This window comes from Pseudophryne corroboree, chromosome 3 (assembly GCF_028390025.1).
Source record: "Pseudophryne corroboree isolate aPseCor3 chromosome 3, aPseCor3.hap2, whole genome shotgun sequence".
NCBI lineage: Eukaryota > Metazoa > Chordata > Amphibia > Anura > Myobatrachidae > Pseudophryne > Pseudophryne corroboree.
Genome location: NC_086446.1, coordinates 150318839 through 150335624, shown reverse-complemented (window position 1 = coordinate 150335624; position 16786 = coordinate 150318839). Strand labels below are relative to the sequence as shown.

The 16786-nt window shown below is 45.7% G+C and overlaps 1 protein-coding gene across 1 annotated transcript in view; it reads left to right on the top strand.

The window, feature by feature from the left end:
• PATL1 (PAT1 homolog 1, processing body mRNA decay factor) overlaps positions 1-16786 on the top strand; it is a 209955-nt gene that overhangs the window by 152680 nt on the left and 40489 nt on the right. Inside the window, exon 16 of the mRNA XM_063958491.1 lies at positions 8205-8293. Coding sequence (XP_063814561.1) covers positions 8205-8293 — 89 coding nt within the window. The remainder of the gene's footprint in view (positions 1-8204; positions 8294-16786) is intronic.

Sequence of the window (16786 nt, the reverse complement as noted above, 5' to 3'; positions counted from 1 at the left end):
ATACTTGTATATAGTTATTGCTTAACTAAAGGGTTATTGTTGAGCTATCTGTTGAGAGGCTCAGTTGTTATCATGCTGTTAACTGGGTATTGTATCACGAGTTATACGGTGTGGCTGGTATGAGTCTTACCCGGGATTCAAAATCCTTCCTAATTGTGTCAGCTCTTCCGGGCACAGTATCCTAACTGAGGTCTGGAGGAGGGTCTTAGTGGGAGGAGCCAGTGCACACCAGTAGTCTAAAAGCTTTCTTTATAGTTGTGCCCAGTCTCCTGCGGTGCCGCCAATCCCCATGGTCCTTACGGAGTCCCCAGCATCCACTACGGACTATGAGAAGTAGAATTACCGGTGAGTAAATTCTTATTTTTGTGCCTCCAGTGGCACCTTGGGATCTTAACGTGGTGTTGAGTTTCCTGAAGTCACACTGGTTTGAGCCACTTCAAACCATGGGGTTAAAATATCTCACGTGGAAGGTGGTCATGCTATTAGCCTTGGCTTCAGCTAGGCGTGTGTCAGAATTAGCGGCTTTGTCACATAAAAGCCCCTATCTGGTTTTCCATATGGACAGGGCAGAATTGCGGACCCGTCCATAATTTCTGCCAAAAGTGGTGTCATCTTTTCATATGAACCAACCTATTGTGGTGCCTGTGGCTACTCGTGACTTGGAGGACTCCGAGTTACTAGATGTGGTCAGGGCTTTGAAGGTTTATGTAGCCAGAGTCAGGAAAACGGAGTCGCTGTTTATCCTGTGTGCATCCAACAAGCTGGGTGCTCCTGCTTCAAAGCAAACTATTGCTCGCTGGATCTGTAACACGATTCAGCAGGCTCATTCTGCGGCTGGATTGCCGCTACCAAAATCAGTAAAAGCCCACTCCACAAGGAAGGTGGGCTCTTCTTGGGCGGCTGCCCGAGGGGTCTCGGCATTACAGCTTTGCCGAGCAGCTACTTGGTCAGGTTCAAACACTTTTGCAATGTTTTACAAATTTGATACCCTGGCTGAGGAGGACCTTGTGTTTGCTCATTCGGTGCTTCAGAGTCATCCGCACTCTCCCGCCTGTTTGGGAGCTTTGTTATAATCCCCATGGTCCTTACGGAGTCCCCAGCATCCACTAGGACGTTAGAGAAAATAGATTTACCGGTAAGTAAAATCTTATTTCTTGTAGTCCGTAGTGGATGCTGGGCGCCCCCGTCCCAAGTGCGGACTTGTTCTGCAATACTTGTATATAGTTATTGCTTAAATAAGGGTTATGTTATGGTTGCATCAGGGTTGATCTGATGCTCCGTTGTTCATACTGTTAACTGGGTAAGTTTATCACAAGTTATACGGTGTGACTGGTATGAGTCTTGCCCTGGATTCCAAAATCCTTTCCTTGTACTGTCAGCTCTTCCGGGCACAGTTTCTCTAACTGAGGTCTGGAGGAGGGACATAGAGGGAGGAGCCAGAGCACACCAGTATCCAAATTCTTTCTTAAAGTGCCCGGTCTCCTGCGGAGCCCGTCTAATTCCCCATGGTCCTTACGGAGTCCCCAGCATCCACTACGGACTACGAGAAATAGATTTACCGGTAAGTAAAATCTTATTTTTTAGAAGACTTCAAGGGCTGCAGCACTTTCTATGTCTTTATGACATGCTGTGCTGCGGCTCCTTCACCTCCCTCAACGGTGCCGCATACTCCCGTGGCCTGGTTCCTGGGTACTTGCAGCGGAGACGCCCCGGTTTTCATGCACACCACCGCTGCCGCTCTTCAGGATTGCGTGACTGCACTTCAGGGAGGAGGTAAGAGGATCCCCCAGGTGGGACCTGCCGGTAAATCGCAATCCGGTCGCGGTACCCGGAGACGGACCGTGCCGCTGGCGTGGACACTGTCGCACAGGGACCCAACTATATCTCCCAGGGCAAGGAGCCCAGGTTGGATTTACTAAAATCCGTTTATAAAAGGCTCCACAGTACCCGGTGGTGAAGTCCAGCAGAGGGGGATAAGGCGCGGACTTGTAGCCCCTCCCCCAGCTCTGGGCGCCATCTACTGCTGGTGTTCCCGCCCTGTAGATACAGTTCTCTCTCCCTCACTCCCTGACAGAGAGATGTTGGTGCCATTACATAGCTGGGCTGATCTCCGGGACTGCTCAGCACTGTCTTCTCTGTAAATCCGCCTGTATCATCAGCGCTGTGCATTTACAGACACTTAAGTATTCTACATGTCATTTTAGACAGTGTTAGTTAAGAACAAGTGTACTGCTATATGAATATTTAGTACAAGTATTCTGTGATATACATCCGGTGTTTACTGTGCATTGTTATATCTGTATACATACATATCTATATGTTATTTACTAGTCCAGTGCAGTTTTATATGTAATAATTCCTGTATTGTACCTGTGACTGAGTGTTCCTATAGCTGCTGTGTGGATTCCATTCTTATGTATCGCACGTTTTGCTGTCACTATATTCTGTACCCTGAGGGCTATGTGCGTCAGGGTCTCGTATAATATATAGTACAGGTTGAGTATCCCATATCCAAATATTCCGAAATACGGAATATTCCGAAATACGGACTTTTTTGAGTGAGAGTGAGACAATGAAACCTTTGTTTTTTGATGGCTCAATGTACACAAACTTTGTTTAACACACAAAGTAATTAAAAATATTGTATTAAATGACCTTCAGGCTGTGTGTATAAGGTGTATATGAAACATAAATAAATTGTGTGAATGTAGACACACTTTGTTTAATGCACAAAGTTATAAAAAATATTGGCTAAAATTACCTTCAGGTGTGTACAAGGTGTATATGTAACATAAATGCATTCTGTGCTTAGATTTAGGTCCCATCACCATGATATCTCATTATGGTAAGCAATTATTCCAAAATACGGAAAAATCCAATATCCAAAATACCTCTGGTCCCAAGCATTTTGGATAAGGGATACTCAACCTGTACTACACAGGGTATATGTTTTGTAGTTCTCGCTGTGTTTTTCAGTCACCCCACACCGCTTAAATCCTCTGTCTGTGTTTACTGTTCCATAACTCGGGATTATTTGCTGTTTTTCTGTTTGTCTGGCTGCATTGTACTGTTACGCCCTAAGGTTACATCCCATACAATGTCTGCTACACAGGGCGGGACATCCGCGGATGTTCCTGCATCATGCAGTACTGTTGCCGTAGATTCACCAGTGGGGGGAAGTGTTAGCTGCTGGTTCAGACGCTGGGTGTCATACTGTACATCTCCCAGTCCGCCTGTGGCCAATCAGGACCCACCTTGGCCAGCGGTTTCAAGTATGCTGACTACGCTTGTAACACATTTTACTCCACCTGTGGGATCTCCTGTGCCATTACAGCCACATATTGTCCCTGTAGTTAATCCACCATGGGCGGATACTCTGTCTACCCAGTTACAGCAATTAAATCAGTCTATGCATAGACAAAAGTCCCGTCCCCCCCCTTCCCTGCTGGGGCCAAGGGGTCATCTAAGTGGGCCATTTCTTCCTCACAATCCGCTAATATTTCGGATAATTCTTATGATGAGGATGGGGATTATACTGATCCATCAGACACTGATACAGTTGCTTCTGATGAGGTATCTACAACCCAGGTCGATGTTCCTGACCTTGTGGAGGCTATCAAGCTGATCTCTAGATTGATGATGACATTGAGCCCCCTGCTACGTCTAAGAAACCTGATAAGTTCAAACGTCCGTTTTACCACATTTTGCCCTTTTAATTGTCATACGTCAGGAATCCTGGTCATCTCCAGGAAGTTTTCCCTGTCTAAAAAGATGCTAGCTCGTTATCCTATCCCTGCAGAGTTGATAAACAAGTGGGAAACTCCACCGCCAGTCTTGTGGTGTCATCTACTCTGCCTGTCACCACTGTCACCTCACTGATGGAACCAACAGATAAGCGCGTGGAGGGATGCCTGAAGTCTATTTACACTCTTACCGGTGCTGTTCATAGACCGACTATGACTGCCTCTTGGGTGGCAAAAGGAATTAAAGCATGGGTTCAGGCAATTGAGGATGAGCTGCCTCAAGATTTTTCTGACACTGCCAGACAATATCTGTCATATATTACCACAGCCTCTCACTATATTCAGGAGGCAGCCTCTGTATGATGCAGGAGTTATGGCGGCCAAGGCATCTACTACGCCTATCCTGGCTCGCCGAATTCTGTGATTGAGGTCCTGGAAAGTGGACCTGAACTCTAAAAAGACCTTGGAGGTGCTTCCTTTCAAGGGAGACATACTATATGGATAGGATCTGAACAAGATTGTGACTGACTTGGCGACGGCCAAGACTGCGTTTCTCCCAAGTACTAATCCTTCTGCTCCGAAGGCTAAGAGTACCACTTTTCGTTCCTTTCGACCTCCAGGTAAAGCAAAAGGTCAGGCGTACCCGAGACAGGCTCGTATTTCCAAAACCACTAAGCCCAAATGTAAACATTCCTGAGCCGCCCTTCAACCAGCTTCCAAACAAGACAAGCCTGCTGCATGATGGGGCATTCCTCCCCCTGGGGAACCCAGGGTGGGAGGCTGACTTCTGCAGTTCGCCCAGGCCTGGTTAAAGAACACTTCACAAATATGGCTGGCCTTCGAATAAGCAAACCTTGGCCAGATAGATTAGAATGGTGATTGCACAAGCCTATGCGCAGGCTGGGCTCCCAGCTCCTGCTATCGAAGCCCATTCTACTCGGTCTGTTGGATTTTCTTGGGCGGCCCGCCGTGGCGCGTCCGCAGAACAATTGTGCAAGGCGGCTACGTGGTCCTCAGTGAACACGTTTATCAGGTTCTTTGCCTTTGATACTTCCGCCTCCCAGGATGCTTCCTTTGGACGCCGGGTTCTTGTGTCCGCTACAGTGCATCCCCTCCCATAAGGAACTGCTTTAGGACATCCCCGATGTTATTCCTTGTGGAGCCCAGTGTACCCCGCAGCAGAAAACGAGATTTATGGTAAGAACTTACCGTTGTTAAATCTCTTTCTGCGAGGTACACTGGGCTCCACAAGGCGCCCACCCTGACGCACTTAGCTTTTTTGGGTTGGTATTGGCATAGCCGCTGACGCCCTCTCCTGCGGTGAGTGTGTGGTGTAATTGGCTACGAGCGGTTGGCGTCTCTGGTACCTGCTACTGCATTGGGCTGGTTAACTAAACTGAGCTCCCTGGCATGGAGGCGGGGTTATAGAGGAGGCAGCGCTGTGCATCTTGGGAAGTCTAAAGCTTTGAGCCTGTCGGTGCCTCGGATCAAGATCCTACTCTACACCCCAATGTTATTCCTTGTGGAGCCCAGTGTACCTCGCAGAAAGAGATTTATCAACGGTAAGTTCTTACCGTAAATCTCGTTTTTTCCCCACACCGCAACAACATTGCTATAATTATGAAGTTGTTGCTACACATGAGATTGTCCTACCACTTGTGAATACTGGGCAACAGGGTACGCACAGCCTGTGAAAGCTATATCAGCAGGGCCATTGGTCGTTCTGTATACCAGATACAGCTGTGATAAATCACGTAAGCTGTGTATCATTACATCTGTCGGTGTGTACAGGCGTTCAAGCAAGCACTGTATCGGCCGCAGAATCCATTGAATGACGTCACAAGTGGGCAGGAATAGTCAAATGAAGCCTGCTGGGCAGAGATATCGGGTGGATGATTGCCATGTGTGTATGCACAAGATTGTTTCTGCATAAACCTTATCAATCATTAAATCAGGCGGTGGGTCATCCAAGTGTGTACCCCACATAAGGAGCAAAGATTGACAATGATTTGGCTCGTTAGTATGGTTGGAAAGGGACTGCTCACAGGCTGATAAGACTTCTTCTGATACACATGAGAGTATCACTTGCCGGCCAATCATTGTGATGAGCTGAATTGGTTTTGGCTGTCATGGTCGTTCGGTGTTGCATGGGTAACTGTAAAAGGAGATGCTTCGTAATCATGATTGTGTGGCTGGTGTAGGCCAGCTCCGTAGTTTGTTATTCTGATCACTAGTATGCATTCACAGTAAACAAAGCATATAGCATACAGCAGTGTGTCTCTGCCTCAAGGGTAAATTTACTAAAGCTTCTTAAACAGAAAATTGGTGCTTGTTGCCCTTGACAACCAATCAGATGCTGTCTTATAATTTTCTAAAAGGCAATAGAGAAATAACATCTGGTTGCTATGAGCAACATCACGAGTTCTCTGTTTTAGAAGCTTGAGTAAATTTACCCCTTGGTATCAAGTTTTCCCAGCAGGCCATGTTATGAGGATATCAGTCTGTGAAAGCAGGAGGGATAGTACTGACCCAGCAATATAAATGAACTCACTGGTGCATGATTAAAGAGAGCAACAAAACATGACCTGCTGGTAGTACTTGAGGATTGGAGTTGAGAACCCAGAGTATACAGACTTCTACATATCTGACACTTTGACCTCTTGAGATGCGGAAAGGGGAGGAAGGTGATGGCAAGTGTAGGATGAAATACAGGAAGGGCATTTTGTGCACCTTATGTGCAATGTAAAGGTGGAACTGACCGTTCAGATAATTATTTGTTGCATCTGCTTCACCTCTGGTGCAAAATCCTTGATAGTGATGATGACGTTGAAGTTTGTGTAAAAGAAATAAAAAAGATTGAACTAGGGCTGGTTGTCTTTATGGCTGAGGTGCCACAGTCTGCAGGTTTCTCTACTATAGTGGCACCAGACCTGGAATAGCCTAGCTCTGATATCTGCAATTCTGCTGCAACCAGCCTAGGCTGTTGGTTGTTCTGCTTCAGGTGTATGATGGCTGTCATCCTTGCTGCACGGATACGCTTACTCAGTGATCGCACACCAAAAAAAGTGTGTCCCAGGGACCCCTCACTTTTAAAAATTGGAGTCCTACCTGTCCTTTTCTGGGTCACATCGGCAGATGTGGAGCAGTATTCACCGTTGCGGAGGAGGGCGAGTGGGACCGGTCTCTTGTTGCTGTTGGTGGAGCCCAGGGTCAGCGTGGAGGAGGTGGAGCTGTGCCGGGTGAGCGGGGCCAGTCTGCCAGCGCTGCAGCACAGATTCATGTGCTGGCAGCGGAGCCCAGGTCAGCGCGCAGGGAGGAGGATTCAAAGCGTGCCGGACTGGTGGGAGACACTGCAGGCTGTGATTGGCTGAAGACTACAGGAGGTGATTGGCTGAGTAAACAGCCAGTCACCACCTGTGTGCCGCAGACTGGTTAGCGCGATCCAACACAGATCCAGATGAGCGCGTCCTATGGGACCCGCTCATCTTCTAAACGTGAGTCCCAGGTAGCCGTTTCTGGTTAAAATACGCGCCATAGCGTATTTTTGCGGTCACTGCTTACTATCATACTCACACCTTAGCATTTTACTTAGTATGCAGACCGCAGGTGCCTCTCTCAGAAGCTCAGTCTGCATGCATCGTACAATGCTCGTTTGTATTTATTTTTTGGGATACATTTTTCACCTATTTTTGTGGATCTCTACAATCCCCAGGTGTATGACCGAATCACAGCAGCAATTGGCATTTTAATTATTTGTTTTAGAAACAGACAGCATATTTGGTTTATAAAGAGAATCCAATTCATGTATTACTTGCATGTAATATCTGCTGTTATTGTCCGGAATGGTTCTGTGAATGTTCCAAGGTGTCTTTATTTTATATTGGATGAACAAACATTAAAGAGTTACTTTACCATATCAATGGGTCTATTCATGAAGCAGTGAAAAGAATGGAGAAGTTGCCCAGGGCAACCAATTGGCATCTACCTTACATTTTATAGAAGGTACTTGATAAAGGCTTCCTTGAAAGCTAATTCGTTGCCATAGGCAACCTCTCCACTGGTCCCTTTCTCCACTCTTCACTGCTTCATGAATAGTTCCCTAAATGTTTTAAGCATCTATATTTGTATTGAGAAGCTAGTATTACCTCTGTCAGCTACCTGCAGATGCTACTTTTACTTCTCCAGTTCTGTGCTGATGGGGAACAACGTATTCATGGATCTACGTGGCTAACTTGTATGAAGTGTAGGTGGTAACTATTGTGGTGCTTCTATACACTGAAGCTGCTAGCAGGGCACTGTAATTGCATAGCATGCAGATGGCACTTGTATATAGTTTGAGTACATAGACCCTAGATTTCTTTGGTGAAGTTCACCTTGTACTATAAGTTAAATGTTCACCTCTTAGTTTTATTACAGAGGTTGCAGCCAAGTTCTGACTGTTTCCACCCTTTTACTCTATAGTTCGGACTCACTCTCCTTTGCCAGATTCTGGATCGGGCTGAAGATTTGCTGAGCTCTGAGTTTCCCACAACATTAAACCAATCTCTCTGGTATGTTTTGACGTATTATTCTCTTTAAATAGCTTTTGATGTCATTCACCTCTCTTAAAGGGACAGTCATCAAAATTGTGTATAACACATGTGAAAGTTTAAGCTGCAGAAATTGTGTATGCATCCCACAGACATGGTCTGAAATGCATATGTTCTAAACTGGTTATTACCTAGGGCACAAATTCAGTGTATATTGAATGTATTAATAATACTTCCTATTAAATTAATCAGTCTCCGGGGGTCTGCTGAAAAGCCGTCCAATTACAGGGCAAGGATATTATTTAGATGGCTTCCCATTTATTTCGGCCAGTTTTAAATTGTGGTGTTAATATTTTTTTAGTTTTCTACCAGATAAGGTCTATTTTTGTCACTCATTCATATCAGTCCACAGGATGGACCTCTGCATTCACCAGTATCCGGTGTCCTCGCAGTGAGGATTTGTTGCTTGCAAATGCAAACCGAACGCAGTTACATAGGCTCTGGTATCTTGCTTCCAGCGGATATTCTGCCGACCGTAACGTTTGTCCAATATGCATCTGTTGTCTGCGTCATTTTGTAATGAGTGGGCGGCTCCATTCAAATCCTGTCTGCTGTGATATTTTGCATTTTTTTCCGCGCAGCTGCTGTGTACAAATTTACAGCTACAGTGACATTAGAGTACGTCTCTGTATCAGGCTGAGAGGGCCTAATTCAGACCTGATATCTAAAGCAAAATCTTTCTCTAATGGGCAAAACCATGTGCACTGCAGGGGGGCAAATATAACATGTGCAGAGAGAGTTAGATTTGGGTGGGTTATATTGTTTCTGTGCAGGGTAAATACTGGCTGCTTTATTTTTACACTGCAATTTAGATTTCAGTTTGAACACACCCCACCCAAATCTAACTCTCTCTGCACATGTTATATCTGCCCCCCTGTAGTGCACGGGTCTACTATGTTATGCTGGCTGTCGGGATCCCGGCATGCATGCTATTTATTCTCCCTCCAGGGTTGTTGTGGACCCCCCAAGAGGTAGTATAGTTGTTGGTATGCCGGCTGTCAGGATCCCGGCGCCGGTATGCTGAGCACCTGGATCCCGACAGCCAGCATATTAAATGCCTCCCGTAGTGCACATGGTTTTGCCCATTAGAGAAAAATGTTGCTGCTGCGATTTTGTCTGAATTAGGCTTATAATACGGACCAGCACATTATCAGATCTCTGGGATAAAGCAGCTCCTGTGTAGTTTGCTTATCTCCTGGGTCCAGTAACTACTCCACAGTGTGTTATTGTTCCAGACTTTCTTCAGCCTTTTATAACGACTACTCGTTGGTTCAGCCCAACAAGGATTGACGAATGCGCTCCTGGGATCCATCTTTCAATTAAGTGTTTTGCTTTTCCACTTAAGCTCATTTTCTCCTCTTTAGAGGGCTATGGAATAGCACAGATTGTGATAATCTCTTTCTCTAGTGTGTATTGGTCCAAGATGAGTGGAGGTAGGGCCGTGTTGTTCCACAATTATGTGTTCTAAGTGCCAGACTGAAGCTACTACAGGAAAATGAACTGTCCGCAATCCCAGGTGGAAACCTTGGGCTGGTAATATCTGGGTCCTACCTGGGTCAGGTATGTATTTCAGTCAGTCATGGACAATTTGTAGGAAGGTGAAGGTATGTAAATGTCCCTCCTTACCTACCAACTAGGCTCATGTGGAAGGCTTGTATAAGTTGGTGGTGGAGCGTTAGAGCTTCAGACAATTCTCCATCTCCTACGAAATCCTTTAGCCCTTCATATGATTAAGTATAATTCGATATAGCACCTGAATAAATGAGATCAAACAAAAAAAACAGATGGATGTTATATTAGTCCCATTTCCTCCTCAATGCACAACTGCAGCCCTTACAACGGATTAGCTCCATTGAAGTTAGCTAGTTTACTATGCTGCCTGTTATGAAGTATAAGGGTGCTCTTCCTCCTCTTCTCTAGGCTGTTCCTCTTCTCTAAGAAATAGGGGCTGACCACCTCTCTATTGTCCCGGGATCCGTACCACTTTTTCCCCTGCAGGGTCCACAGGTTATACACAGGATAACAATGGGATATGATGAAGCGACAGCAGATTTGCACCAATTGATCAAAGCTTTCCGGCCTCCCAGCATGCAACGGGCCTATACATATATATACCCCCGCCTCCTGGCTCAGCCAAATCCGTTTTTTGTATGGTGCAGCAGGAGCCGAACCATGGTCAGAGGGCTGCTGGTTTTTAGCAGCCCTAAGTTTTCTTATTTTATTTTTAGTCTTACTATTTTTCTGAGAAATCTTTCTAAACAATGTCTTATACGTACCTTAGAAAGACTTGCTCCAACAACTCTTGCCGGGTCGCGACAACACTCACCCACGAGTACAGTGCTCTTTCGGTGGGCGTCTGTGTCTGATATACTAGCAGGTCCAGCAGACGTTACCAGGCTGTGGCCGGAGTACGGGGAGAAGGTAAGGCATCTGTTCCGCTTAGCAGGTGAATTCGGATACAGCCGCACTGTTTTGGGAGGAGTCTGCCAAACAGTCGCTGACGCGGCTGCCCCCCCATGTGCACCAGCGCTAGGCCTTAGGGATCATAGGCTTCAGGAATAGAATGAGGGCGCAATCCCTAGGGTTGATGTCAGCAGTGGGTAGTCAGACGCTCTACTGGTTGCCTCTCCCTCGGTTCATGACCAGTTTCCTCTAAGTCTCCCGCCATGAACTGTTTCCCGCTTCCATCTCAGACGCTGTACACAAAAAGGACCCAGTCGCAGCATAGGCGGCTGTGACTGGTGTGTCTGTGTTCACTATGTTCATTGAGCGGCAGTGTACACTAGCAGCGTCTGGATCCACTCAATGTTCGCCAACGTATTGATCGGTCCTGGAAGCGAGGTGTGTCTCCCTGCATCCCAGTCTGCGTACGGGTTATACAGCACTAAGTCTCTATCTGCCTTTTTGAGTAAGAATAGTTAGATAAGTGCCTATTGCATATGAGTCTGTATACATTTACTGTTTAGCAATGCGTCTGAATACGGTAGATCTGTTGAAACATGATTCAGTAATATGTTCTCCTACATACATGAAATATAGTTGTAGTTGATGTTGTGCTCATATTGCTTATTATACTAATGTATAACATGTGACTGACTGCTAATGTGATTGCTGACTTTATTCTGTCAGTTTTGTTCTATTCCGATTCTCAATGCTGGTGCATGGGTAGGGTCGGATTGTATGTCACTTTAAAAAGCTTAAAGTGATTACAGTCACAAATTGTGTAGTACACTGTAGAAGTGTTGATTATTTATCATGTCTAAGAGCGGCAAAGGTGAGGAAGATACACTCAGCAACACCAACACTCATATCATGTTTGTCTTGAAAAGCTGTGTTATCCTCTCAGGATTGTTTCAGGATAGTTTGTGTGCAAATTGCTTTAGCTTTCACCAGGGTCTCTTGAAAAATACAAGACAGATTCAGGTGCAGGTTGATCTACCTTGGGCTATGTTTGCACAGACTTTATCCAGTATAGCTGAAAGGATAATTCCTCCTAATCCTGTACCGGGGATAGGTTACACGATTAACCCTTACATGCAGCTTCCCACTTGTGGTGTATCACTTCCAGCAGCTGCCTCTCAAAAGAAACAGGCTGATAAGTCGGTAGTAAGTAATTCTTCATCGTCACAGGTTACACATGGTTGAGGATTCATCGGAGGATGAAAGCTGAATTATTCTACTTCGGCATATGAAGAGGAGGAGAAAGGTCTCAGCTCAGTGGATATAGCGGAGTTAATTAAAGCAATGAAAGCCATTCTATCCTTAGAGGATTCAGCAGAGCCTGTGTTAAAAACCAAGGCACATGTGTATAAAAGTCCCAAAACAGTTAAGACTGAGTTTCTATGGTCAGATCAGCTGACGGAAATCATGGAAGAGGCTTGGGCTACGCCTAATAAAAAGTTTTAGAATTCCTAAGAAATGGAATTCCAATTATCCTCTTCCAGCTGGCGATTGTTTAAAAAGGGAGGTGGCTCCTAAAGTAGATACGCATGTGATTCAATTAGTGTGAAAATCTACATTACCGTTGCCTTCAACATCATTAAATGATGTCACGTATAGGAGAGTGGATGGTTTTCTAAAAAACATTTTTTTCCCTGTCTGGGGCAGTCATAAGGCCAGCCATGGCTTCAGCGTGGATGGTAAAGGCAGTGGCTGCCTTGGCTGATGCATTGGAGGGGGATTTTTCAAAAGCATTTAAAGTGCAAAACCCATATAGCATATATAAAACAGGCTGCAATGTTCTTGGAAGAAGCAGCATTGGATATGGGTACTATTGCCTCCAGGGCATCCGCTTCAACAATAGCTGCTCGTAGAGCAGTTTGGCTACATACGTGGAAAGCTGATTCAGAATCTAAGAAGGTTTTGGAATCTTTGCCCTTTTCTGGAGATATTCTTTTTGGTAAAGAATTGACAATTATTTTGGTCAGAAGCAGACTCCCAAGTAGTAAAGTTTCCTTCCACATACAATTTCAAACCTAAAGTTCTGGCTTTTCGGCCCTTTCTGTATCAATGAAAAGCTAAAGGTAAAAGTGATAGCAGACAGTCCCAATACAAGAAGTCTGGTAAGACTAAAAAGCATTGGGCTACCAGAGGACCGGTTGGTAAAACAGATAAGCCATCAGCCTGATGGTGTGGGCCGACTTCTTCAGTTTGCACGGATCTGGCAGTAGTCTACAACAGATGCCTGGGTGCAAGAAGCGGTATCTCTAGGTTATGCTTTTGCCTTCAAGAAGCACCCTCCTCGAAGGGTTTTTTTTTGTACCAGCCTGTCTCGGTTAGAGACGAAGGCCAGGGCTTTGCAAGAGGCAGTTCAGAAATTGTTTCAGTCAGGAGTAGTCATTCCAGTTCCTCATGCACAATGAGGACAGGGGTTTTACTCCATCCTGTTTTTAGTTAAGAAGCCAAATTGGTCATTTCGGCTCTATCTCAATCTCCAAGTGCTGAACAAATATATTTGGGTACCTCGGTTTCACATGGAGACTTTATGTTCCATCATTTTGGCCATGGAACCGGGGGATTTTATGGTACCCCTGGATATACAGGATGCTTACATACATGTTCCTATGGCACTGTCCCATCAGTGCTGTCTCAGGTTTGCTATCCTCCAACAGCATTTTCAGTTACAGGCCCTACCTTTTGGGTTAGCCACAGCCCCCAGAGTATTTACCAAGATTATGGTGGTAATGGCAGCTTATCTCCGCCAGCAGGGGATAAGAATTTTTCCGTACCTCGACGTTCTTTAAATCCTGGCACAGTCGCAGGAATTGCTCCTATGTCATCTGCAACAGACAATAACATGTCTGCAGAAGCACAGGTGGCTCATAAATTGGGCAAAATCGTCTCTGGTTCCATCACAATGGATGACTCACTTGGGGACTGTACTGGATTCAAGTCTTTAGAGAGTAATGTTACCTCTGAACAAGATATCCAATATTCAGTGAAGGATTCAGGACGTGCTACACAGTCAAAAGGTATCCATTCACGCAGCAATGCGTGTGATCGGTTTAATCGTGGCAACATCCGACATGGTGGAGTAAGCACAATTCCACTTGAGGCCTCTGCAGTGTCTGATTCTTGCCAAATGGAATGTGTTGTATCAGACGATAAAAACACAGACTATGGTTCTTACGATAGAAGTAAGAAGGTCATTAGCCTGGTGGCTACAGACATCCCATCTGGACAAGGGGAGACCCTTTTGGATATCGGATTGGGAAAATCTGACGACAGATGCCAGTCTCCAGGGTTGGGTAGCAGTGTCAGGAAGGTTGTGTTTCCAGGGGCAATGGACCAAGCAAGAAGGTTGCCTGCCAATAAATATATTGGAACTTCGGGCCATATACATGGCACTGATTCAGGTAAAGGATATTCTTAGGGGAAAACCAGTCCAGATCCGCTTGGACAATGCGACGGCAGTAGCGTACCTCAACCATCAGGGAGGAACTCGCAGCCGAAAAGCAATGGAGGTAAGTCACATACTGAAGTGGGCTGAACTTAATCATCCAGCCTTGTCCGCAGTGTTTGTTCCAGGAGACCTAAACTGGGACTTTCTCAGTCGACACACCATTCAGCCAAGCAAATGGACTCTACTCCCGGAGGTCTTCCAGACTCTAGTAGACAAGTGGGGGTTGCCAGAAATAGATCTCATAGCGTCCCATCTAAACAACGAAGTTCTTGCATACGGGTCAAGAACAAAGGATCCCAGAGCGATCTTTGTGGATGCCCTGTCGGTGAGATGGGACTTTCATCTGGCTTGTGTTTTTCCTCCTATTACCCAGGGTGGTGAGAAAGATAAAGCAAGGGAAAGGTGTCTTGATACTAATAGCTCCGGCTTGGCCCAGAAGGCATTGGTACACAGATCTGCAGAGAATGTTGATGGATGCTCCACTTCTGCTACCTGAAAGTCCAAATCTACTGATGCAGGGTCCTTGTTATCCCAGAAATCTGGATCGACTGTCTTTGACGGCGTGGCTCTTCAAACCTCTATCCTGAAGTTAAGAGGATTCTCACAACAGGTAATTCACACTATGCTCAGAGCACGGAAACCTTCCTCAGTTCGCATTTATCACCGAATATGGCAAACCTATATTCATTGGTGCAGTTAACTGAAAATGGACCCTAAGTCTTTCAGAGTTTCCGGGGTCTTAGCATTCCTACAGGCAGGAATGGATAAAGGTTTGAAGGTGGCTTCCTTGAGAGTGCAAGTGTCGGCATTGACTGTATGATTCCAAAAGAAATTTGCCAACTTTCAGGATTGCGTACTTTTTTCCAGGGAATGCTGCACATTCAACCTCCTTTTGTTCCCCCTACAGTGCCTTGGGACTTAAGTCTAGTCCTGAAAGCCCCATTTGAACCGCTTAATAAAATGGATATTAAATGGTTGACGGCTAAAGTTCTCTTTATACTGGCTATGGCGTCAGCTAGAAGAGTATCAGATTTAGGGGCATTATCATGTTGTTCCCCATTTCTGATTTTTTTTTTTTTTTTTTTTTTATATATCCAGATAAAGCACTTCTCAGAACTAGGTCTGGGTATTTTCCGAAGGTGGTGTCTAAATTTCAACTTAATGAAGAAATTGTAGTCCCGGCTTTCCAGGTACCAGGCCTTTCTGTGGGAGATGCATCGCTGGATGTGGTCCGTGCATTAAGGATCTACGTGTATCATACCAGTGCCATCAGACAGTTTTTCTTTTCATTCTCTACGGATTTCACAAGAGAGGATGGCCTGCTGATAAGCAGACACTGGCAAGATGGCTTCGGATGATGATTTCAGAAGCATATTCTCAAGCTGATCTCCCTGTTCCGGCTAATGTCTCTGCTCACTCTACTCACTCTACTCGTAAGGTAGGTCCCTCATGGGCAACACAACGTGGTGCTTCAGCAGAACAGATATGTAAGGCAGCCATTGATCTTCCATTAACACATTCATTAGACATTATGCCATGGATACCTTTGCCTCTCATGACACTGAATTAGGCCAAAGGATTCTCTTGTCCAATCAGGAGCGTCCCCACCACTAAATTGCTTTGGGAAATCCCATTGTTATCTTGTGGATAACCTGTGGACCCTGCCAGAGAAATATACGTTATGGTAAGAACTTACTCTTGATAACGGTATTTCTCCTAAGTCCACAGGTATCCCACCCTGACGCACATGATTTGAGGATCCTTTTACTCATTAACTTCTTCCTCCTTGTACGGAAGGGTGTGCATGTGTGTTTTTCTCGCCTGATTAGGGCTGTCTATGATGCTCCTGCCTTGAGCTTTGGAATACAACTGATTTGCCTGAGCCAGGAGGCGGGGCTATATGGACGTTGCATACTGGGAGGCCGGAAAGCTTTGACCGATTTGGGGCAAATCTGCTGTCGCTTCATCATATCCCATTGTTATCCTGTGGACTTAGGAGAAATACCGTTATCAACGGTAAGTTCTTACCATAACGTATATATTGCTACCTTCAGGAGCAGTTCTGATATCTGACCTTTCCGTACCTTGAAGGAAACTACGCATGCACATGCATAATGGTGATCATTCAGAGTTGATCACACGTAGCAACTTTTTGCTGCTAGTGCAATCAACTTGACACCGCCTATGGGGAAGTGTATTTTAGCATAGCAGGGCTATTGGGGAGTGTATTTTAGCATTGCTTGTGCAGCCCTGCTATGCTAAAAGAGTTTTCATGCAAAACAAGACCAGGGTTAGACCTTACTTACCCTGTGCGACGGATCCAGCGACGAAGGTCCCGGAATTGACATCGGACATCCGCCCTCCAAATGCCTGGACACGCCTGCGTTTGAATCTCCTTGCCCGGAAAACGTTGAGTGGACTCCCCGGAACGCCTCCCCGCCGTCAGTCTTCTTGCGATCGCCGCTGTGATCAATTTCAGCGCTGGCGGCGTTGCTGTCCGGCAATGATGTGCGTGCGCATTGCGGCTACCGTGCAGCAGCAGTCTCGACCCG